This window comes from Acanthopagrus latus, chromosome 16, assembly GCF_904848185.1.
Source record: "Acanthopagrus latus isolate v.2019 chromosome 16, fAcaLat1.1, whole genome shotgun sequence".
NCBI classification, from domain to species: domain Eukaryota; kingdom Metazoa; phylum Chordata; class Actinopteri; order Spariformes; family Sparidae; genus Acanthopagrus; species Acanthopagrus latus.
In genome coordinates, this window is record NC_051054.1 from 382125 (window position 1) to 405955 (window position 23831).

The 23831-nt window shown below is 46.4% G+C and overlaps 4 protein-coding genes across 13 annotated transcripts; 1 reads left to right on the plus strand and 3 right to left on the minus strand.

The window, feature by feature from the left end:
- Window positions 1–425: 425 nt before the first annotated feature.
- Window positions 426–5996, minus strand: tbpl2 (TATA box binding protein like 2). Of its 4 annotated transcripts, XM_037072788.1 has the most exons (9): window positions 5905–5996; window positions 4295–4405; window positions 3866–4046; window positions 3036–3211; window positions 2543–2630; window positions 2327–2418; window positions 2066–2233; window positions 1391–1485; window positions 426–671 (listed from the first exon to the last, which is right to left on the minus strand). In XM_037072788.1, exons 1-9 carry the CDS (start codon window positions 5979–5981, stop codon window positions 595–597), a joined length of 1065 nt encoding a protein of 354 aa, XP_036928683.1. In that variant the 5' UTR covers window positions 5982–5996; the 3' UTR covers window positions 426–594. The 4 variants fall into 4 exon arrangements, with proteins under 4 accessions (XP_036928683.1, XP_036928685.1, XP_036928684.1 ...); XM_037072790.1 differs by lacking the exon at window positions 5905–5996 and having other exon boundaries at window positions 4295–4424; XM_037072789.1 differs by lacking the exon at window positions 5905–5996 and having other exon boundaries at window positions 3036–3243; window positions 4295–4424.
- On the plus strand, window positions 5051–14080 carry jmjd7 (jumonji domain containing 7). Its single transcript, XM_037072792.1, has 9 exons — window positions 5051–5295; window positions 5726–5879; window positions 5958–6096; window positions 6245–6362; window positions 12929–12985; window positions 13086–13181; window positions 13271–13347; window positions 13428–13587; window positions 13685–14080. Exons 1-9 carry the CDS (start codon window positions 5247–5249, stop codon window positions 13774–13776), a joined length of 942 nt encoding a protein of 313 aa, XP_036928687.1. The 5' UTR covers window positions 5051–5246; the 3' UTR covers window positions 13777–14080.
- On the minus strand, window positions 7091–12247 carry LOC119005212. 5 transcript variants are annotated; one of them, XM_037072778.1, is made up of 12 exons: window positions 11563–12247; window positions 10983–11185; window positions 10641–10908; window positions 10404–10481; window positions 10162–10323; window positions 9872–10018; window positions 9561–9782; window positions 9321–9458; window positions 8998–9247; window positions 8599–8892; window positions 7586–7806; window positions 7091–7438 (listed from the first exon to the last, which is right to left on the minus strand). In XM_037072778.1, exons 1-11 carry the CDS (start codon window positions 12082–12084, stop codon window positions 7670–7672), a joined length of 2421 nt encoding a protein of 806 aa, XP_036928673.1. In that variant the 5' UTR covers window positions 12085–12247; the 3' UTR covers window positions 7091–7438; window positions 7586–7669. The 5 variants fall into 5 exon arrangements, with proteins under 5 accessions (XP_036928673.1, XP_036928677.1, XP_036928674.1 ...); XM_037072782.1 differs by having other exon boundaries at window positions 10983–11203; window positions 11563–11669; XM_037072779.1 differs by lacking the exon at window positions 7091–7438 and having other exon boundaries at window positions 7667–7806; window positions 8533–8892.
- Window positions 14062–22923, minus strand: fbxo34 (F-box protein 34). 3 transcript variants are annotated; one of them, XM_037072785.1, is made up of 4 exons: window positions 22665–22922; window positions 19544–19639; window positions 18863–19038; window positions 14062–16930 (listed from the first exon to the last, which is right to left on the minus strand). In XM_037072785.1, the coding sequence occupies exon 4, from the start codon at window positions 16921–16923 to the stop codon at window positions 14965–14967; it is 1959 nt and encodes a 652-aa protein (XP_036928680.1). In that variant the 5' UTR covers window positions 16924–16930; window positions 18863–19038; window positions 19544–19639; window positions 22665–22922; the 3' UTR covers window positions 14062–14964. The 3 variants fall into 3 exon arrangements, with proteins under 3 accessions (XP_036928680.1, XP_036928679.1, XP_036928678.1); XM_037072784.1 differs by lacking the exon at window positions 19544–19639 and having other exon boundaries at window positions 18854–19038; window positions 22665–22923; XM_037072783.1 differs by lacking the exon at window positions 19544–19639.
- Window positions 22924–23831: the final 908 nt, after the last annotated feature.

The window sequence follows — 23831 nt, forward strand, 5'->3', positions numbered from 1 at the left end:
AGTCAGCAGTGTAGAACTATGGATCAGCTGATCAGGACAACGAGCCCACGGATCAGAACCTCTGAAGGACTTCTGGTCCATCAGAATCTTTCCTGCCACGAGCCATCACTTTACATAATAACTCTCACCTCTGCCTGACAGAGAGAACTCTGATCTCTCCACTGCTCTGTTGTATATATTATTATTGTTTATTGTTTATAGTATATTTGCACTATGTATATTATTTGCAGACCCACTGCTGCTGTGACAAAATAAATTCCCAGTCTGGGATCATTAAAGTAATTCCATTCTATTCTATTCCATCAGGTTCTGGCTGTGTGACGCGGTCCTGTGGTTATTCTGAGGCACTGATACCTGAGTTTAAATCATCCATATTAAAGTTCAATAAACTTCACAATGTGAAATATGAACGTGTGAATCAGAAGTCGAGTTTTCTGTGCAGCCATTTTGAAACACTGACATTTATTATCAGTCAGGACGGAGAAACGTTGAACAGAGACTGGAACACAAACAGCTGACTCATCGATCAATAACACAAAATAAACTCATTCCATCTTATTTACACGTGAACAGGAAGTGACATCACAGGCCGGGTCACTGTTTCCTGAAGCCTCTCAGGATGGGATAAATGTTCTCAAAGGCCTCGTAGATCTCAGCTCGTTCTTTCGCTCCTGGAAATCAACATGTGGCCTTTTAATGATCACAGCGATATTAATGAAGGAGCTGAAGATATGGATCAATACACCAGAGAGTCATCTGGATTCATACAGATGAAAACATGTTCTACAGATACAAGAAACCATCTCAGAATTAAGAAACTGTATATAAGACATTTAAAACTGTATTATGAAACAACATCTCAGTTACAAGATGTTTGTTTAATGATTATAAGATTCTGACTTATTTAGTTTATTTAGTGATATATTTATATTTCAGATTGACAAAAAAAGGATCATATAATTTATATAATTTCACAAAATGATGTCATCACAGAAGTGTAACTGTTGGAGATTCATATTTCATAATCAGGAAAAAACATTGTTTAATTTGCAAATTAATCAAAATCTAAAGTTATGTAATAACTGTAAATACTTTTCTATCAGAATTCTGAGTAAAGATCTGACCGAACAATTCAGTAACTGTGAGAAGTATTTCCTCAATGTTAATTATGCTCAACATTATTAAATGTCCGTTAGCATTTAGCTAGAATATCAGTTAGCTACATTGGAACATTACTAAAATTTTCACGTGACATTCAGTCACAATCACTAGAACGCACCTCGATCTCTGTTCAGCTGGTGACACGTTGAACAAATAAAGTTGCAGAGAGGAATTTGAATGTAGTTTTCAGCGTTCGCTGTCACTTTATGACCATGTTGAGTTTTATTACCCGTCAGAACGACTTTCCCCGACACGAAGATGAGCAGGACGATGCGCGGCTTCACCATGCGGTAGATGAGTCCTGGAAACAGCTCCGGTTCATAACTGAGGCATCAAACACACAACGATCCGTCAGCTGCTCCACGTCAACATTTAATGTTTAAAACTGCCAGAGTAAACTGGCTGATTACAGGAAGTGTTTATAAAAATTCACATGTTAATAATCATGTCTTAGGTGACAAAAGCTAACTTAGGTAACACGATGCTAACAGGAGCCAGAAACCCTAACCCGCACAAAGCAGCAATCTGAGTATTTTCACATCTGGGCAGTCGAGATTTTTAGCTCCAAAACCCAACTATGCTAACTTCCTGTGACACACAGTGTATACAGTCTGCCTGAAGGAGCTAACTAGTAACTAGCTAACGGTCAACGTTGAGAATTCAAGGGTGGAGTCTGCATTTCATTTACCTCAGGAGTCAAAACCTGACACCTGACACCTCACACCTGAACACAACATGTTGGACGAACAAGATGGAAGCCTCCAGGAGCTCCTTCAATATGCTGCGCTCTCAAAATCAAGTTCTGAGTTCTCGGTCGACCAAAGTTCAACACAACAGAGCGAGGCTAGCAGATTCCTCCTGCGTCCAGTCTTTGTGCTAAGCTAGGCAACCAGTGTGTGTGTACCTGCTGAACTGCTGGTGTGTGAGGACCAGTCCCTCCAGTCTGATGGGGAAACACACGTCGCAGCTGGCCACCATGTTCTGGATCTTAAAGTCCAGGAAGCGGGCGGGGAAGCCCAGCTTCTGTACCACCCGGGCGTACTTCCTGGCTGCCAGGCGTGACTGCTCCTCACTGCAAGGGAGAGGAGGGTTACTGAAGGCTGTAGCTGATCCACAGCTTGACCCTGGAAATGATTTATTAATAATTAATTAACAAAAGACAGACCTCTTGGCTCCCGTACAGACCATCTTCCCAGAACTGAAGATCAGCGCAGTGGTTCTCGGCTCTCTGATCCTCATGATGACTGCCGCGAAACGCTGAAATACATAAAGTGAACTGAACAATGCTGGAAGCTTCTGACATTAATTATTATTAATTACATTAATCACAGTCTGCGCAGTCTTTTAAACAGACTGATGCAGTGACTTCTGGGCTCCGTACTTTCGGGTTGTACTCTGCATTTCTGGCCTGCAGGGCGATGAACTTCAGATCCAGCGGACAGCCGAGGTTCACTGTGGAGACAATGTTCCTGCACACACAACAAGGTACCAGTACTACAGAGGAAGTACCAGCGCTACAGAGGAAGTACCAGCGCTACAGAGGAAGTACCAGCGCTACAGAGGAAGTACCAGCGCTCCAGAGGAAGTACCAGAACTACAGAGGAAGTACCAGAACTACAGTACTACAGAGGAAGTACCAGAACTACAGAGGAAGTACCAGTACTACAGAGGAAGTACCAGCGCTACAGAGGAAGTACCAGCGCTACAGAGGAAGTACCAGAACTACAGAGGAAGTACCAGAACTACAGTACTACAGAGGAAGTACCAGAACTACAGAGGAAGTACCAGAACTACAGAGGAAGTACCAGAACTACAGAGGAAGTACCAGAACTACAGTACTACAGAGGAAGTACCAGTAGTGCTCAGTAACTCACTGTAACTGTGGGATGATCCCTGACCTCTCAGTCACTGGGGTCATGGGGGTCATGGGGGTCATAGGGGTCATGGGGCAGAAGGGGGAGGCCCCTACCCCCAGCAGGGACACCCCCTGCTGGGGGTCAGCTGCTGCTGTGGAATCCTGGGAGTTGTAGTCCGGAATGATGCCGCTGTCCTGAGACACATCCAGAGCTGCAGTCTGAGTCTCTGAGCAGGAAGTTAATTTCATTTTATTCTCTGATTAACTGACTGACCGTCACATGTTCTGATCCAGTTTACAGATGTTTGTTTTTTCCTGACTTTCAAAATAAAAGAACTCTTCTTTAAAATACATCATCAGTTTTATTAATCAATTAGAGGTGCACTATGCAACTTTGTTGATGGGCCTGTAAACATGACAGAGTTTAACAGTAGAGTGTTGATGTTTGTGTTTGTTGATCAGAGCAACAGCAGAGTCTCATTATTACAAAAAACAAAAGAGCACAAAGTCAGATTGTGTCATCAGCTGAGATCCAGAAATGTAGTTATAGTGGAGAGGCTGCTGGACTCAACCCGACACTCAACCCGACACTTTGTAACAAGTCTTGTTTAAATTATTCCAGTCTGACTTGATTTATTTCATCTTCACAAATCAAAATCTACAAGCAACAAACTCAAACATCCGATCATCTGATTGATCATCTGATAAATCTTCTGATTGACTATCTGATCATCTGTCAAACTGAATGTACAAACCTTTAAAACACCTGAGGCTTTGTTTTGATACCTGATGCATCTTCGCAGAAAATCATTTTTATATGGAATGAAGTCATCATCAGTGATGTCACACCTGTGTCGTCATGACAACCGGGTTCTTCCTGTGTGCTGAGCTCATCAGGTAGGAAGCTGAGGTCAAGCTCCTCACCAGGCTCTCTGCTAGGCCCCGCCTTCCCTGACAGGAAGGAGGGGTCTTCTGGTGCGGGGGCAGGGCTCTGGACGCCAAGCTCCTCCTCCAAACTGAGGCAGGAGTCCTGCAGGAGAAAAACAAACAGACAAGATGCAGGATCAGAAGATCAAACTTCATTCATCTGTAACCATGTCATCAAACATTTTTTGAGAGTTTAAATATTTAGTAAAAATGTGGCAAACACTTCACAGAGACATCAAACATGTTCGTGTCCATGCTGTTCTGAAAGCTCTGCATGTTAACTTGACTGGTTAAATAAAGTTTTAGCATTGACAGCAGCATCAGATCAGACGAGTCGATGTCTTTACTCACATTTGCAATGGAGTCATCGAAGTAACGCTCCAACGCCGACTCGTCCATGAGGAACAGCCACCTGATCCAGGACCTGTTTCCAGGCAGAGAGCTGCACACCTGCATCCAATCCTGAACTCATCACACGCACACACACGCACACACGCACACACACGCGCGCACACACACACACACACACACACACACACACACACACACACACACACACACACACACACTGTTTTCTGAACTGCATCAAATGACATTCATCTCTGATCAGTGATCAATACAACTGAAGTGTCACACTGGTCAGCTCAGTTTAAAGTGAGCAGCTGATGAGATCAATAATAATGATGCGTTTATGGCAGGCCGTTTTAACATTTAATAGCTAGACTGGATATGTATTGCAGATATCCAGAATGTCATTGTGGATATCTGAAATTTAGAGCCCAATACACATGAATGGCAAACGTGACGTCATTTGTCCTGGGAAGAATGACGTTGTGGATGTCTGAAATGTTCTTTTTGACCAGGAAGAATTGAATTACAGATATCTGCAATACATATCCAGTCTAACTATTAAATGTTAAAACAGCCACTTATACTTTCTAAGGATTTTTAGATATCTTAAATTTAGTTTTGACTAGTCCAATCAAAAAAAAAAAAACTGACGTCGTGCTCTGAGCGGTGACGTAAAGCACTTATTGATCTCCTTCATCAGGGAGCTGCAGTTCAGCCTCCCTCCTGCAGGGGGGAGACCTGCTCGCATAACACACTGCAGGAAGGGACCGCTGCGCATGCGCACAGGGTGTAAACAGAGCAGCGTGGTACCGTAAAGCTGGAGTAGACCGACAGCTGATAGTTAAATGATTATTGATGAGCTATTGACTGATATCTGATCACATATTGGATCATGTCTGCGTGACGCAGTTCCGGTTAAAAATCGAGCCGATTGTGATGAAGAAGACCCAAAATGGAGGACGTGAAGAAACGACTGGCTGAGTTTTCACTGGAGGCTCACGGTGAGGAGTAACGTTACTGCGAGTAACGTGACCCGCAGTACTACTGATCACGTTACTGCTGCAGTACTGTAGAGCATTTCTACACACAGCACTCATCTTTTATAGCCCAATTTAATTTAGCTGTACACCGTCCCCTGTCCCCTTAATACTCTTTACCTCTACCGTCACTTTATATTTTTAATATCACTTTATAGTTTTATACAGTTGTTCAAAACATTTTTATAACATTTCTGTTTTTTTGATATTGCATGTATGTTCAATGTATGTTCAATGTTTGTTATTGCTACTGGATGCTTGAATTTCCTCCGGGATCAATAAAGTATCTATCTATCTATCTGATTACTACTGCTGGGACTGGGACTGTTCAGGTTCTGGTTCAGTTCTGACTCAGCTGATCAATCACAGTTATTGATTAATGATCACCTTTCAGATCTGTATCTGAACCAATCAGTGCCGTACTTGGAGGAGCCACCCGACCCACTGCAGTTCTACCGTGACTGGATTGGTCCAAACAAGCCCTGTATCATCAGGAACGCCTTCAGCCATTGGCCAGCTCTGTCTAGGTGGAGCCCAGAGTACCTGAGGTGAGGAAACCCCGCCCACACACACCTGTACTCTTCCTCTTCTGTGGTCAGGTGTATCTGATCATTTCCTGTGTGTAGGGAGAAGGTGGGGTCAAAGGTCATCAGTGTGGCAGTGACTCCTAACGGCTATGCCGACGCCGTCAGCGGTGATCGATTTGTGATGCCTGAAGAGAGACAAATGACTTTCTCTGCTGTGCTCGACATCATCGAGGGAAAGGTGAGGAGGAGCAGGAGGAGGAGGACAGTACTGCTGAGTACACGCAGGATCCTGACAGAGTACTGATGATACTATATGAAGTTAATATTTGTGTGCTTTTACTCCTGATAACATCAGTCCACTCTGTGTGTGTGTGTGTGTGCTGTAGGTGGAGGCAGGTGGAGGAGTGTTCTACGTTCAGAAGCAGTGCTCTAACCTGACGGAGGAGCTCCCAGAGCTCACAGATGACGTGGAGCCTCACGTCTCCTGGATGAGCAAGGCGCTGGGTGAGTGGAGTCTACTGAGCGTGCTCAGAACACACACCTGTAGCTGACTCCAGGTCTGGGTCCTAACCCTGTTTTAACATTCAGTTCTAATGTTTTGACTCTGCAGCGTCTCAAACTGGGAAAGTATTTAGATTCTGCTGATCTGAACTGATCCAGACTTTGAACGTTGTCCCTGTTCTGATCAGTAATAACAATAAAGTCAGTTTCAGCTTGTTTCCTTCTGTGACACCAGACAAACTTCCACAAACCTGCTCAGAACTTTTTGTTTCGTCAGTTCACAATATTAGAAAACAGGAAGTGAAAACTGAACATATTTACAACCAAACAAAAGACGACTCTGAAAATCTGTTTATTCAAAAGTAGGATCAGCTGATTGTCTTTTATTTACTAAATCATGAACAGAATGACATCAGACGTCTTTTCACTGTCCACACACACACACACACACACACACACACACGAGGGATCCAGGTGACGTCAAGCTGTCATGTGACTCCTCACCTGCGTATCCTCCACTCAGAGGACGCCGTCTGTCCTGAGGTCCATCTCCTCCCTCAGCCTCCTCATGCAGCGGCCCATCCTCTCCGGCTCTCTGACTCTCTGTTGGTACCTGAAGCCGTTGAAGCCGCTGTGTTTCCATCCTGGTTTGAACCTGAACAGCTCGTCTGTTTTAAACTCCTGGAAGAACCTGGACACGTCTTCTGTCCTCCCGCAGGACGAGGATGTTACTCTGGACAGGTACGAGGACAAGGTCAGAGGGTTTTCTCCTGTGAAGAAGATTCTGTCCAGGTGTCTGGCCTGAGATCCGGCCAGGTGAGCACTCTGCTCCACCTGCTGCGGTGTGAAGCTGCCTTTACCAAACTTGATAACACCTGAGACAGGACAGGAAGTCAACTTTAGGGACACAGAAGAAGAAGAAGAAGAAGAAGAAGAAGCGATCCGACCTTTGAACTCGTTGATGAGGAGCTCTGTCAGGAGATCCTGGCTGATGTTTCCTCCAGATGTTCCCTGAAGGTTCAACACTCGGTTCCACTTCATGTCCTGTCTGATCCGCTCTGGGTAGAACCCCTCGATCCCTGTAAACACATGGTAACCATGACAACATGAGACTGAAGGTGATCAGCTGGCAGTAGTGCTAACACTTGTTAGCACCAACAGAGACATGTGTTAAAGTTAGCTTTACAAACTGCAGAGTGCAGTGGGCGGGGCTTGTTGACTCGTACCTGTGATCATCTGATGGCCGCTGTTAAACAGCTGCTGGTGTTTTCTGGTCCACAGCAGGACCAGGTCCATCCTCCAGAAGTCTGTCATGGCGTCTCCGTCTCCTTCCTGGATGGCGTCCCGTCTTGCCATCTGGTACAGCCCCTCCCACAGCACCGCCTTTGTGTAGTTAAACAGGAAGTCCTCGCTGCCAAGAAGCAGGACTCTGAGCAGAACCACGGCGCTGGAACAGACCAGAAACATCAGCTCAGGATCAGACGCTTATTAATATTACTGCCGCGTTCATCACTGAGACAAACAGGCTTCATGTTTCTACTCAAAGACAGAAAGAAGTTCATGTAGAACATTTGCTGAATTAACAAGAAGGTCCAAATATCACGGCCAGCCCCTCTCACCCCGACATGAGACTGAGGGGTTAGGCAGCTCCTTCAGCAACAGACTGCTTCACCCACTGTGCCATAAGGAACGCTACCGCAGGTCGTTCATTCATTCCAGCTGCTGTCAGACTGTTCAACACCAGTAATTCTTAACGTAGCACCATCAGCACCTACTTATCTCGCAGTACTTACACTTCTACCTCCCCCATCATGTGCAATTATCCTGTGCAATACTACTATTTTATTACATATTCATACACTGAATCTTTATTTTCAAACGCTGTATTTAAACACTGTATTTATTCAACAAGGCAATACTCTGACACTTTAAATGCATATAATGCACATAACATATAGTCCTTTCTGTATTTTATCTTTTCTCTCTCTCATTTAAATCTTTTTTAGTATTTTAAGTCTTGTATTACTTATTGTATGTCTGTATGTCTACCTGCTACTTTAACAAGTGAATTTCCCCAATGTGGGATGAATAAAGTCTGAAGTCTAAATAATGCAGAATGAGTCAGACACACAGTTTATAAAGTGTCTCCAACTCAACAACTCACTAAACTGACACATTTGTTAAGGGAGTCTGGTGCTGTTGAGGTTCACAGGGTTACACGATGTGACTGCAGCCTCACTGTTCTGGGCTCGGCTCTGCTCGGCTGCTGACAGACAGTCTTGGTGGTACCACTCGTGTCTCCTGCAGTCCTCCTTCCGTCCACACTGGACCATTGGCCCCCCCCTCTGCTCCTTACAGTGACAGTACACGTAGGTCCCGTCTGTGCTGCAGGCCGGACTGCAGAACCAGTCTGAACCACCACAGTCCTCCTCAGGAGGGTCTGACCAGGTCTGAACCCGAGCACAGGAAGCGTGGAACCAGATACCTGGACACCGGTTACTGCAGCACCGCACCAGCTGCTCACCTGGCTTATCTGCAGGTGGTACAGACAGACAGGTCAGAGACAGACGGGTCAGAGACAGACGGGGTCGTCCTGAACTCTTCTGTCCGATGATGCCTCACCTGTGCCAGTTCTCACCTTCTCTGCAGTAACAGAAGGGGGTGATCTTCTTCTTCTCTCCGTCACATTGACCTGCAGCAGCAGCAGCAGTGTTGATGTCCTCCTGAGGTGGAGCCATCCAGACCAGATCCACCAGCCTGTGAGCCAGATCACTGAGCCAGTCCACCTGAGCCGACACCTGAGACGGGTAGCCTGGTGGTCTCTGGTGCACCGAGTCCAGACCGCAGTCCGTCATAGCGAACAGAGTTACGTACGCCGTCGTCACAAACTGAGGGAGTGAATGTTGATCAGGTTAAAGGCGTGTGACTGATGACGGACTGTGGGACGGAGCGGCGTCTCACCGTGATGAAGTCCCACAGGTTCAGGAAGTAGTCTCTGGCCGTGTTGTTGAACGTCTTGAAGTGAAACAGTGAGACAATGTGATGAAGAGTTCCTCGTGCGTTCTCACTCTTCTCGCTGAGGAGCATCTTCATCATGTCCTGCAGGAAAAGATCCAGAACAAGAGAAAGTTCTGCAAACTTTGATTTTGTGGAGCAGCTCATTCATCATTTGTACTTTTAGCGCAATAACGTTTTTCTTACCTCGTGAAACAAGTGTTCCTTCTGAAACTCTAGCGGTGCCTCTATGGGTCCATCGTACCTCGGGTCCAGGCTCTGGTTCTGGGTCTTGTCAGTCCCGAGGACGTCTCCACAGCTCAGTATGTGGTACAGCGCCCCGGCGACGACGGGGATATAGTCCTTCAGGCCGAGCGCTGTGCTCACTGACGCCTCGCTGCTGTCTGGTATCACTGCACCCAGACTCACCTGTGTGGAATCAAGTGGACCAATCAGATCTTTCAGAGGAACCATAGTTCAGTGTGACATCAGACACACCTAAGCAGGGAGACACTCACAGTGCTGCTCTGCTCCTTCATCAGGTGCGAGTACCTGTGAGGGATGTGTCTCTCCACTCGTCCTCTCGGTCCTTTCAGCGCCAGCAGGTTGTCGGCGATGATACGCATCACTAAAGTTTTCATTCGCTGTCGCAGCGATTCGTACGTCTGAGAGACAGAGAGATAGAGATGACATTACCGTAGTGATGATGGTGTTGCCGTGGTGGATGCTGAAAGGACCGATCCCACTGAACAAATCATCAGCTGTGAAGTTGAGATGATCTGTTGTTTTCTGTGAAGCGTGACTTCACCTGTCTGGTCGGCAGGACACTGTGAGGTGACACTTCCACTGCTTTTATCGGTGGTCCGTGCAGGTAGCGGAAGTTAATCCGGTTTTGATGAGCGAAGCGAAACGCCCACGTCACAAAGTTGTAGCCTCGACCTGTGGAGTCGGACCTGGACACGGACGGCACCTGCAGCATGCGGACAGTTTCTTTGTTAAACAGAACAGAATCTTTAAGCCTACAGTTGTTTTATGTCACAAGTGTTTTACCTGGACTTTCCCCCAGGAGAAGCTGAATGCTAACGCCTTCTTTGAGTCCTCGCTGCAGTACTGAGTCTTTCTGGTGGTCTGAAGACAGAACACGTGAGAGTTGGACACAAGTTTAGAAATAGTTGTTTTAATGGAAAAGACTGAGCAACATGAAAACAAGATGAAATTGGAAATACATCATCAGCTCTCAGGCTCTGTGCACCAACAGGCATGACTTCAAGAAGATTTGTCTCTGACCTGGATCTCGTCCCTCCCCTGCTTCACCCGTCTCTCGTGCTCCTCGGCGAGCCTCTTGGCGTGGATCCTGGCGGTGGTTTTGGACTGAGAGATGCCGAGGCTGTTAGTGACAGTGAAGAGTTTGATGGGACAGCGATGTCGCAGCATCTCGACGCTGAAGGCCATCTGGAGGAAACAGGTTCTGAGCGAGCTGGTATACAGAGACACCGACAGGACGAGGCTGATCCTCCAGTCCAGCAGCTGCTTCACCTCCTCATCCGTCATCCGCCTGCAACAGAAACACACTCGGTTCCACCTCATCCTGAATGTTAAGAACCTCAGAACCAGGTCTGTCTCACCCACCGTGGTTTATTCCCCCGGCTGTAGTTGACAGTCTGTTTCTGGATCTTCTTTGCAGGGGGGAACATGGACCTGAGGCAGGCCACAGTCAGAGGAGCCTTGTCCTCCGCCCAGGAAGTAGTCTTATCCCAGCTGAACACAGACAGGCTGTCAGGGCTGAAGGTCTTCCTGTATGGCCCGTCCAGGTCGTTCACCATCTCTTTCCGCTGCAGACAAATTTAAATCTGCTTCACTTGTCAGAAAACGTTTACCCAGAACCTGAGTCCAATTACTAGCTCCGCCCCTCGGTGACGTCCGTCTGTTTCAGGTGTATCAACACTCAGGATGAAGCGCTCCCTCATAAACCTTCATTATTTCATATATCTGTGTTTGTGAATGAGGTCTGAAGTGATTAAAGGATCTGTCTGTAGTTTCATTATGAAAAAAATGTTCAGTGACTGAATAAACAAACTGACCTTAAAGAACAATACAATTTGTATACTTTTTATTTATATATTCATGTGTTTTGTCTTACTTTAAAACCAATATTCTTAAATTGGTGTTTTTGTGACTGGGGTTTGGTGCACGAACAGCTCTGTCTCACCTCGCTGGAGATGATTCGGCTGCACACTTTGAGCAGAGCGTCCTTGAAGCCGTTCACCTGCAGCAGTCTGTTCAGCGCACAGCTGAACTTCCTCCTCCGCAGGAAACCGCACACCTGGGAGATCGGCCCACGGAGGTCGCGCCGGCCCGGCGGCGGTTCGGTCCAAGCGGAGGGCGCCGGGTCCTGTGAAGCATAGTCGTGTTCATTCAGCGCTGATCTGAGTCTCTTCTTGAGCCTCTTCAGAGGAGGTGCTTCCGCCGGGACCGAGGGGGCAGGACGGGCTGCAGGAGCCGGGCGGATCGGGGGGTTCGGGTCCACATAAACCCGCCTCTTTCCGCATTTCTTCGTTTTGTGATAAACTTCTCTCACACAGTCGAAACATAAGAACGCATCATGCGGATCGAGACGCGGGAACAGCTTGTTGGCGCTCTTCAGGTCGAGGACAGTCAGCAGGGACTTCCGCTTGTAGCCTTTGATCTGCCGCTGGACTTCCCGCCCACAGTGGCTGCAGCGCGGCTGCATGTCGGCTCAGCTCCCGGCGGGTCCAACCTCCAAACTCTTCTTCTGCGAACTCACTGACTGAGCACGAACCCGCCGGATTGAAGTCCAGCCTGTCGGTGACGGTTCAGGCTGCTTCAGGCGGATGTCCGCGTGCGATAAAGTTTTAAACAGTTTGTTAAGATGGAGCGCAGCCGCAGTGCGTTTCCCTCTGAGGCGCCTGTGCAAAATTCAATATGGCGCCTGATGTGCACTGTGCGCTCAGTGCTGCCGCCGGCGGACAGGAGGGGAACTGCAGCACGACACAGCCCACAGCGGCGTCTGAAAGGTTTATTACAAATGTTTATGATTTATTCAAGGATCAAGTGTTTTATATGACGAGTCTTACTTAAACGATTATGTCCTTTAGTTCTGCCTCGTGTTATATTCAGCTAGTGGCCTTAGAGCAGATTCTACTAAGTAATAACAAAAAATAAATCAGTCAGTTTTATCTCTCACCATTAACATTATAAATATCATTTGAGTTGAATTTCAAATAAAATATTATATATGTTTATATTGTATAAATATTTACTGTTGTGTTTTCCTCGAGTGTTTCTTAATATTTGTTTTGTTATTTTCATTGCTTAATTCACTGATTTGTTCATTTCTATTTTATTTGACCTCAGTATTTATGAATCTTTAAGCTCACACACAGATGACAATGTTTCACACTAATACAAGGATTCTTGGCATCATCATCATCATTATTATTATTATTATTATTATTATATTAATATTATTATCATCATCACGCTGACAAACATTAATTCTCAGTTGAAATTATTTTATTAACAATTCAAAACCTTTAACTTAAATCTTCTTTTAGGAAAGTTACCAGACGCTGTGAATTTTTGGCTCGGAGAGGAGAGCGCCGTCACGTCCAGTAAGACCTGAACACAACACACTGTTCAACTGTGTGTCTGTTTGTGTGTATTTAACTGTGTGTGTGTGTGTGTGTGTGTGTGTGTGTGTGTCTGTTTCAGTGCACAAAGATCACTATGAGAATTTGTACTGTGTGATTTCTGGAGAGAAGAACTTCATTCTGCTGCCGCCCACAGACCGACCCTCCATCCCCTATGGTAACCATAGCAACCATCCTCAATCCAGCACATCTTTACCCATCTTTGGTAACCATGGTAACCTTCTGTCCCCTGTGTGTGTGTCTCAGGTGAGTATCAGCCGGCGCTGTATCATCAGCGAGATGACGGCGAGTTTGAGGTCGTGGATCAGAGCAGCTCTGAGAAGGTGCGTTCAGGTATCTGTGTAAATCTTGGTGATCTCTGCACTGTTTAAAACACTGACCCACTCCTCCTCTGACCCCTCAGGTCCCGTGGATCCCTTTAGATCCCCTGGACCCTGACCTGGAGCAGTACCCCCAGTACCGGAGAGCCCGGCCACTCCGCTGCAGTGTGAAAGCCGGAGAGATGCTGTACCTGCCGTCACTGTGGTTCCACCATGTCCAGCAGTCGCACGGCTGCATTGCAGGTACATGCCGCACCTGAAGGCACCACCTGTGTTTTCAGAGATGTAAATTCACAGAAACATTCATCAAACTGTCTTCTGTGTCGTTCTCTCTCTGCAGTGAACTTCTGGTACGACATGGAGTATGACATCAAGTACAACTACTTCCAGCTTCTAGAGACTCTGTCTGACATCACGGACAGGTCAACGTGACATCACAGCTGCTGCATGATGTCATCGTGACCACAGAGCAGCTGGTTTAGTGTTTGAGTGTGAATATAATGACGCAGCTGTGAAATGAAGTTTAGTTTAAAGACTGAAGTCGGAGGATAATTAATATTCATGTTTAACTGTCAACTACTAAGAGCTGAGTTTCACAGTGAAACTTCAATGGACGATGATGATTCACTGATGACGTTCACTGTAAAATGAATAAATCAAAGTGTGCAGCAGACATTTTTTGAACACATGAATGAAATAAAAACGGGTTGACTGTTGTTTTTAACCCAAATGAGAACCAATGAGAAAGCACTTTATTAAAGCATAACATGTTGAACAGAAACAGCCGGCAGACAGAAAACCAACAAACCTTAAAAAAAACAAATCTCTGAAGGTCAAAGGCCATTTTTATTTTTTTCTCCCCGATATAGTTTTTTCCCTCCACAGTCAGTTTTTTAATATTGCATCATCTCCGAGATTCAAGGCCACGTTTCCTCTTTTCATTTACACGAAGTGTTGACGGTGATTATCGCTCAGCGGCTGATTGGACAAACAGCTCATATACTCTTTATGACTTATGTACAAATGTAAACACAAACAAGGTGCAGAGAAAGTTCATCGGCTGTAGATTCACTCTCGCTCCACAGGTGGCACCCTCTGATGCTCCGCCCCATCACAGGTGAACAGAACGGTTACTGTCATCATTGATTAACGGTTGGTGAAGTTTCTGATTCACTGATGAGTCCAGAAAATGTCCATAAACAAAACAAATATGAATTTAAATCGCCTAATTAATTTCTGATGATTGACAAATCGATTGAGTGATCGATTGATTCAGCAGTGAAGTCTGACGAGCTGAGATGGAAACTAATGAGGAGCAGATGATTCAAAATGGAGTCAGAAGAAGAAGAGTCCTGGTCGGGACACTTCCTCCAGCTGCTCGTCACCAACAGCAGACAATTAACAAGCGGTGTTCGCTGTGACGGCGGCTGCGAGGAGGCGTGTGGGCAGCAGGGGGCGCCACAGAGCTGAGAGAGGCCTGAAGCAACACAGGTCATCACGTTTACACAGCATTCATCTTTCTTCTTCTGCTTCTTTAAATTAAACTCGTTTTCTGGTCGCATTCCTCTTTAATGATTTTTGACCTGCTGCTGCATCATGGGAGCAGCTGATGTCTGTGTCTCAGTTGTCATGGCGACTCCTCCTGTAGATCGGCACGTTAATGCTGTGGAACGCCGGCACCCAGCGGTTGTCGTGGAGACCCACATTACAGCCGGGCGCTTCCCTGTGGGCGCCGTGGCAACACATCCAGTACCCTGGGCCGTACGGCAGCGCCTGGCAGTACGGCTTGTGGTGCCAGCGGCAAAGCGACACATCGCCGCGACCATACCGCTTCTTGCACTGTTTGCATGGGTCGTCACAGTATCGGGGGTCAGACACCCACAGTGAGTCAGCGGGCCGAACGCCGTACGTGTCGATGATGAACTTGAAGTAGTGGCAGCTGCACTTGAGGGCGGCGAGGCTCTGTGTGGGCAGCAGCAGGAAGATCTTGACCAGCAGGTGATGCGGCAGCACGGCGAGGTACGGCTGCGGCTCGAGCAGCTGCTGAAGCCGCTGACGCATCTCCAGAAAGTCCTGCGACACCGACGAACGACGGCCCACAGGCACAACCGCAAGCTCCGCCTCCTGACCTGTGTCAGCCCTCCTCCTCTTCTTCTTCTCTGATTGGCTAACAGAGTAGGAGCGAGAACGAGTGGGGCGGGGCTGAGGCGGGGCAGGCTCCAGGTGAAAGGTCATTCTGTGGCGAGGGGGGCAGGGCTCTGAGTCTGTGTGCGGAAGTGTCTCTGAGAGAGCAGGAGGCAGAGACAAAAACAACAGGCCAGGCAGAGGCTCCGCCTCCTGAGAATGAGAGGGCGGAGACTGTGTCTGAGTCTTTCTGACAGTGTTCTTGGTCTCCAGAGCTCCGCCCCACTCAGCCTGCTGAACTGCAGCTTCATGTGAAGGGGGCGTGGTTAGGACAGGTGAGGCAGGTGTTTGCTCCCTGCTCGCACTCTGAGCTCCCGGCAGTGTTGATGATGATGGTGATGAAGGCTGGCAGGAGGCGGAGCCCTGGTCCGTGGTGGCGAGCAGGACTCGTCCCACCGACCTCCTCAGACTGTTGCTCCTCGACAGATCTCCCTCCGTCTTCCTCCTCAGACACTCTGACTCCAGCTTTGCCACCATGTCTGACACCTTGATGCTCTCTGGCTCCTCCCCCCTGATCTCTGAGCCCTCCCTGACCTCAGGGGGCGGAGCTCTGGACAGCGTGATGGTGGTGGAGCTCCTCTGGAGGGCGAGCAGTGGTTTGGAGTCAGGCTGCTGCTCGCTGACTCTCTGCTCCAGGAACGCCACCATCTCCACTACCGACACCTTCTGCTCCTCCTCCGCCTCACTGCCACACCGTCCGTTGCCCGACAGCTGATTTGCATCTGGTTGCCGTGGACAGAGCTTGTGGGCATGTTGCTGTGCATCTGGGACTTGGGTCCTCTGGTCCTGCTGGAGATTTTGGTTGCTTCCTGACCTGCGGCGCCGTTTGGCGCTGCTGTTTTCCCCCCAGCTCCCCTTCGCCTTCACCGCCCGTAACAGCCCCGACATGGTGCCATGGTTCGTACAGATCCCCGGCATCCTGTCTCGACTGCCAGAGCTGCTGGTTGAGGTGCGTTCACTGTCCCCGGTGCCGTCGGTCCGCCCCCCATCTGAAGCGAATATGGCGATCTTCTCGCGGACATGTCCAGGCTTGATGACTGTCCATATGTCCAGCGGGGCGTCAGCGTCCTCTGTGGCAGTCTGGTACAGTCTGAGTGTGTCATTCTCGTGACCCGGAGGGAGGAGCTGCAGTGCGGCGCTGGACGACGCCTTCACCCAGAGCGAAGCCACGCTGCTGCTGATGTTGTTATTGTTGTTCGTTGTATTGCTGCAGCAGAGTGTGTTGGTGGAGATGACGCTGAACGGGAGGCGGCTGCTGTTGATGTTGCCATGGTTACTGCTGCAGGTCCTCACCAGAGCCCCCTGCTGGCTCACATACAGGCTGCTCTGCTGAACTCCCACCGCATCCAAACGCAACTCTGAACGCACAAGCTTTGGATAGGACTTCAGGTGCATGATGGTCCTGAGAGAGATGGAGAGAGAATACTGCTAAGTAGCAACTGTCAGCATGCTAACATGCTAAGCTAAGATGTAAACATGACAAACATACAGTCGCTGTAACACACACACACACACTATATCTACTAATAATCAACAGACAGAGGTGAAGGTAAAAAAGATTTCATTTCATAATTATGAATAAATTATTTTATTCATTTTGGTTTGTTAGTTTCCTTCCTCTTCACCTCCTTTCATTTCTGTGTTTTTCCTCGACCACATGTTCAGACATGTGCAGAAACATTTTAAGTATAGGATGACATCACACACACACACACACACACACACACACACACAGCAGAGCAGCATTACATCAGCTGGACTCGTTCCACCGACACACCCAGCATGAACAGACCTGCGTGATGAAGGAGACCCTCCTCTTCACCCTCACAGTCTCTCTACAGCTGTAGACCATCTCTTTTCATATAAAACACAGCTGACTTTTAGCTCGTAGCAGCTAGCTTCACGGCTCAGATGAGTGTTTGTATATGAGCAGGTGGAGCTCAGGTGCGCTGACACACTGTTTGACACTAGATGTTTTCAGAGCAGCAGTGTGCAGACAGATGTGTGTGACCTCTGACCTCTCAGTGTTTTATATAACCGTCTGGCTCTGATTAGCCTCACTGACTTCAGGTTGTGTAATCTAATTGTTGCCAGTCGCAGCAATGACGACTCGCCTGCAGCTCCACGTTCAGCTGCAACACTGAAGACTTCACGTCATCTGCACCGCCTCGCCGTCTTTTAAACATCTTGCTCTTCAGAAGGCCAACTTTAGTTTTACATCCTGTCTGCTTTATTAAAAACAGATGAATTAATTTCTTAATTATTGAACTTGTTGATTCACAGCTGCTGTTTTAATGCGTGTTAAAATCTTTCCCAGTAAACTTCACATGGTGTGAAGAAGGTTTGGAAACATGAGGCGTCTGCTGGTCAAGATTAAGACACATGACATGAAGCTGAATGTTTGTTTACATCTGTGTGTTTCCTGTCATCCGTCTGTATGGGTGAAACCCTTTCAAAATAAAAGAAATGTCCTAAAAACATACCAACAGCCTGAAACATCTCAAAGAGATCAGTCAAAGTTCTGCATGTTTCAGAACACTGATCTCTCACTGCCGAGTGTTGGTAAGGCGTAGTTCAGACGCTTGAGTCCAGCAAATTTACAGTTTTAATAATTAGAAAACAAATCTGTTTGAATCATTTCAAGTCATTCCAACAAAACTATTCATCTGTAGTCGCACCAGAGCACAGCAGAGATATTTAATATTGTTTACAAATACATCGAGGAAACAGCAGGCCTGTGTTAGTCTGGGATTATCTGTTTTCATATTTACGCTTTCATGTTCTAGCTCAGGCTGAGCTCCCAGCAAGCCGAAACACTCGGAAACGAAGCATGTACACATGTTCAGGTATGTTTCAGAGGTTTATGGAGCTTTTCAAAGTGTTTCAGGAGGTTTTGTGATTGCTGAGATTGTTTCAAAGTGTTTTTCTGTCTCTTCAACACATGCTGATGTTTTGCTTCAGTCAGTTCTGTGTTCAGTATTATGGAGGTTTGTGTTTGCAGTTGAGTCTGGGGGTTCATGCAGGGGAACAGGCAGTGTGTGGTTGTGTAACAGCATTCACTCACTTCTCATACAGTTTTTATTGTGTTACATCATCATTGATGTCATCCTGCAAACTAGAAACATCCACTGGAAGCATTTTTCATTTGTAACATGAAGAACTGCATGTTGCCGCTCAGGTCAGTTGTTAAGTTGGCGTCTACACTTTAATAACAGCTTGTCTAAAACTCAGCTTCATGTCTTTCATGGAAACTGTTTCCAGCAGAAACATCCACACACCTCTGAAGGAGGACAGAAAGACCTCCTCACACTTCACCACTACATACCAGGCTCACCTCCAGACTGCGTGCTGACTGGCTGGGGGTGGGGGTGTGCTCCTGGCTTGAGTGACAGCTCCTCTGATCCTTCAGCTTCACATCTCTCAGATGTTCACTGTGACTCCGCCCAGACAGGAAACACAAACAAACAGTCTGACGTCTGGCTCCACCCCCTCTGGACGTGAACACACCGTCTGCAGAAAAACACACACACACGCACACGCACACACACATTACTGACAAACATATGACTGGGTTAGATTCATTAAAAAACAAACAACTGCCACAGACGAACATAAAGCTGATGGTGAAGAAAACCTTCCTCATAGTGTGTTCAGTAACAGCAGCACACAGTCCATGAAGTCACACCCAGCAGCTGCTGTCAGCTCTGCTTACACTGCAGAAAGAGAGTGTGTGTGTGTGAGTGTGTGTGTGTGTGTGTGCGCGCATGTCAACAAGCCAATCAGCTTCTAGCTCTCTCTTCTCGTGTCTATATAAGGGAGCAGGTAATCAATATGTCTGTACAGGTGTGGGAGCGTTGCTATGGTTACCAGCCGCCCAGGTGTGATCGCTCCAACATACTGACAGGAAACTGATACATGCTACATGCTAATCTGAGAGTTAAGGTATCGACACCACACTGTGAATAAAGTAATCCACTACCAGTCAAGAGTAAAAGTTACACCGGACATTAATTACCCATAAGTCCTCACTGCTCCGAGGACGCCAACACCTCAGGTTCCTTTACAGCCTGTGACCTCTGACCTCAGACTCTTTCATCCAATCAGGATCAACCTATAACAGATTGAAGGTATGGAGGCTCAAGTTAAACACCCTCTCCAGGTGCATCATGGGAAATGGTGGCCTCAGGCCTGGTCTGTTCACACTACAGCAGAGCGGCTGTGTGAGTCATGTGATCATTTACAGCCCTCTGATTGGTCGAAGTGAAGCAGCCTCAGTTGGTCTGTAAAACAGTCTGAAGCTTGTTTCAGCCTGTAGAGCCAGACGACCACACCCTCCACTCTCCGACCACAAGGCATGCTGGGAAAAACACCAAAATACTGTGTGTGTCCTGGTTAAAATGAGAAAACCGGTTTGGTCGGTTGTTCAAAGATGCTCTGTGTGTTTTTCTCTGTTTACACACATCTCTCTCTCTCTCTCTCTCTGTCTCTCTCTCACACAGCACCTTCACATCTGGACCTGACCCAGCTCTAAAACTCAAACTTCAGTCAGCTGACAGGAAGTGACCGTCACCATGGAGACAGAGAGCACGCAGTGATGTCAGAGCAAATGATCTGACTGCAGACCAACTGTGATAAGAAACAATCAGCTGATCAGCAGACACAGTTCACAGGAAGATCAACAACTAATAATTAGTTAGATTATTGATCCATCTGCTGGTTCATGTCCTTCAGAACAGTTTAAATCCTGAAGAGATTCAAAAACAAGAGACTGTTCCACGATCAATAACAAACTAGTTTCAATCTATCTGTCAGCTGTTTAACTGAAGAAAGTTTGTCTTTTATTCTGAAAAGTTCAACATTGAACAGCGGCTCATTATCAATACTTTTCTCCCTGTAACAGTTCAGATGCTGATCAATAGCATGTTGTTCTGGTGAAAGGAGGTTTTCAGGCTCATTTTCATATCGATCCTCTCCTGCTGTCTAAACATCTTGATTCTTCTGTGAGATTTCTGTATTGATGATGACAGAAGCTCAGACTGGAGGATCGATCAGCTGTGACATTGATCCGACATGTACAGTAACTGTGTTGAATTTTTATTTGGAAGAAATTTGAAAAAATAACTCACGAACACGCAGAAGACAAAATGAAACAGGTGACAGAGTGATTAAAGCGCAGGCGGCTGTGGACCACTCGTCTACTGGGACCGGTCTGAGGACGGGTTCTGAGCTCTGATCCAGTTCACTTTGTTTCATTGAAGGAAACCAAATCATATTTCTTTCTACAGTTTCTGTGACTGCAAACAACAAGTTCTCCTCCACTGGATCAACCGGACCTCAGCCTGAGACAAAGGTACCAGCAGACCCAGGAGTCCACAGGCTGAACAGAACACGCAGGTCCGAGGTGAACTGACTCTGTATGTCCATTAACGGTGTTAATCATGGTTACTCTGATTACTTTAATCTCATTAGCTGCTAAAACACAAGAAACTTCAGATGTGTGATTATAAAGACAACGACCAGTTATTGATTAACTTGTTTATTTGTTGTTTTGTTTACGTTCACTGATGATAAACTGTAACATTTAATAAACATTTACCTGTTTGATTAATGTGAAGAATGATTTTACAGATTCATCATTCATTCATTTAGTGTGTGTGTGTTAATCACAGGCAAAGTTCAAAGTTCACAGCTGCTGATCAGATCAATCAAACTACATGTCTGAGCCGACAGGAAGTGATCAGAACATGAAGGAGGCAGGTCGTTACACCTGAGAGGCGGCTATTATTTTCATTAATTAATGATTAAACAGGTCAAAACATTGTGAGAACTGTGTTGTTGTGTCTGATAGACTGATCAAAGCTCAATTTACTGACAGAACAGAACAGACGAGACTCACTGACAATTCATTGATCACCAAACTGTACAAACTGACCGATCAGAAGTTGTGAATCTACCTGTGTGAAGTACTTCAGAGCGTCGACTGTGTCGTCACGTTTTAGTTCAAACACTGAAGTTAAGCCGGCGACTGAGTAAACAGCAGCGTTCAGACAGGAAGTCAAACTGTCGTCCGTCACCACAGAACACGATGACCAACACTTTTCACCATTCGTTTATAATTGATTAATCAGATAAAATTCACATTCCTCATTAAGATGTTGGCTTAAAGAGAAGTCGACCTGCAGCTGCTGACCGACTCGTCTTTGAAGCAGAACCTTTAAACATTCAGGGATGACGAGACATTTGACTTCTGCTCAGGTGATCAACCTTCACACCTGCCAAATCAAATGCAAGGACACTGTTTTTATCACCAACTGCTCTGACCATCAATCAATCAGTTTGAGTACTTCTCATCTGTCAGCTCAGTACATGTGGATATTTCTGGTTTCTTTGCTCCTATGTGACAATAAACTGAACATTTTTCATCATGTTATTGTCCAAACAACTGATCAATCGATCAGTGAAGTGAAGTGAAGTGGATTGATCAGTTACTACAAACCCTTTCTGCTGTACTGACGTCTGTTCTGATGCTAACTGCAGCTTTAGCATCATGTCAGTGCGAGCAGACAGACAGACAGACAGACAGACAGACAGACAGACAACTAGTCCTGCAGTGTAACCAGCTCGGGCCCAGACAGCTGCTGAGTCTGCAGTCTGAAGCTAACAGCTCGGCTAGCTTCAGACTAAACTTCAGTGTGAGGCCTCTGAGCTCCACACCGCCTGACAGCTAACATCACTTAGCATGTAGCAGCATAAACGACTCAGAGTGACGCTGCCGGACGTCAAATGTACCTGAGGAGACGCTCACAGACAAACAGTCAGTCTGTAACCAGAGCTCACTTCCGAGATGTGTCGCCAACTCTACTAGCCACAGCGCTAACTAGCATGCTACCAGCTGCGGGCGTCTGGAACCATGATACACCTGGCTAACTGAGTAGCCTCTGTTGCTAACTAATAACAGAGCTGAGAGGAAGGAGAACAGGGTGCAGACATGTTAACAGAAGTGATCCCACAGTAAAGCTGACTGTGTTTCTCTCTCTCTCTCTCACTCACACGCGCGCGCGCAAACAAACAAACAAACACACACAGGTTAGCATCAGAAGCTAACAGACACAGCAGAGGCCGAGGGTCAAACTAACCTGAGGGAGGAAACGTCTCGGTCCGTCCGCTGGAGAGAAAAAGCTGCTGGCAGCGACCAAAAACACCAAATTCTTATTTTCCCGCCTCGTCCCGTTAACGTGAAACACTTCCGCCGTCGGTTCTTCAGTCAGCTGTTAATATAAAGCTGCTTTTGAAAAGTGTTGAAACGCGGTTTCACCGGAGGACGCAGCTCCAGGACCGTCCGCTCCTCTCAGCTCTAACAACTAACTACTGACCGAGCACTGCGACGTCCAGCTGCTGCGTCATGACGTAGGCAAAGCTGCCAAAGATCGTCTATACGGACACAAGATAAAGAAAGCGAGTAAACATGGCGGAAGATGTAATCTGCGGGGATTCTGCATTAAAACGTTGAACACGACTCGACCTTTGATTAACATGTTTTTGAGGGTCATGCAGACTATAGAGCCAATCTATACATTGATCTGCATTCTGACAGGACCGATAATCACTTTGGAAATAATACCAGAACCAGAACGTTGATGAAGACTGGACTGGACTAATGACTTATGTCTCTGCAAACAACATTAACATGGCAAACACTTTATGATAACCATCATCAATAAAAGGCATATTTTTAGTCCATTAGATGTAGTTGAGTAATATCACTGCTAAGAAACAATTAAATGGTTCATGAAACATTTAGAAAATAGTTGTAAAGGTTAAAAACATCATGCATCTCTAATGGCACCCAAATAATGTTTATAGATGAACTACTATCATCAACATCACCTGCAACAATCAATAAACAATTGCTAAGAAATAGTTTACAAAGCATTTCATTGCTTGTTAATGGTGAAGTAACTTTAACTAACACTGATTTGAGTTGTGTTCACATCATCAGAAATGTTTCCAACAATGTTCAGAGCAGGGATAGAAGTTTCCTTTGGTCGTCTGTCCTCCAGGGAAGGAAACATTAAGATGATGAGTCACATCTGAGAGACTTTAATCAGCAGTGGTGAGTTAAAGGTGTGATCAGCACCAGAGCCACTAGTTGGAAAACAGGACCATGTGTCTTCATTCACTCCAAACAGTCACAGAACTTTACAACATTACAGAACACAGACAGTGACAGTAGAGATCAGCTCCGGATCACTGCTGCAGTCAGGCTGATCAAAAGGAGTGAAGAGAAATCACCTTTTTGATCA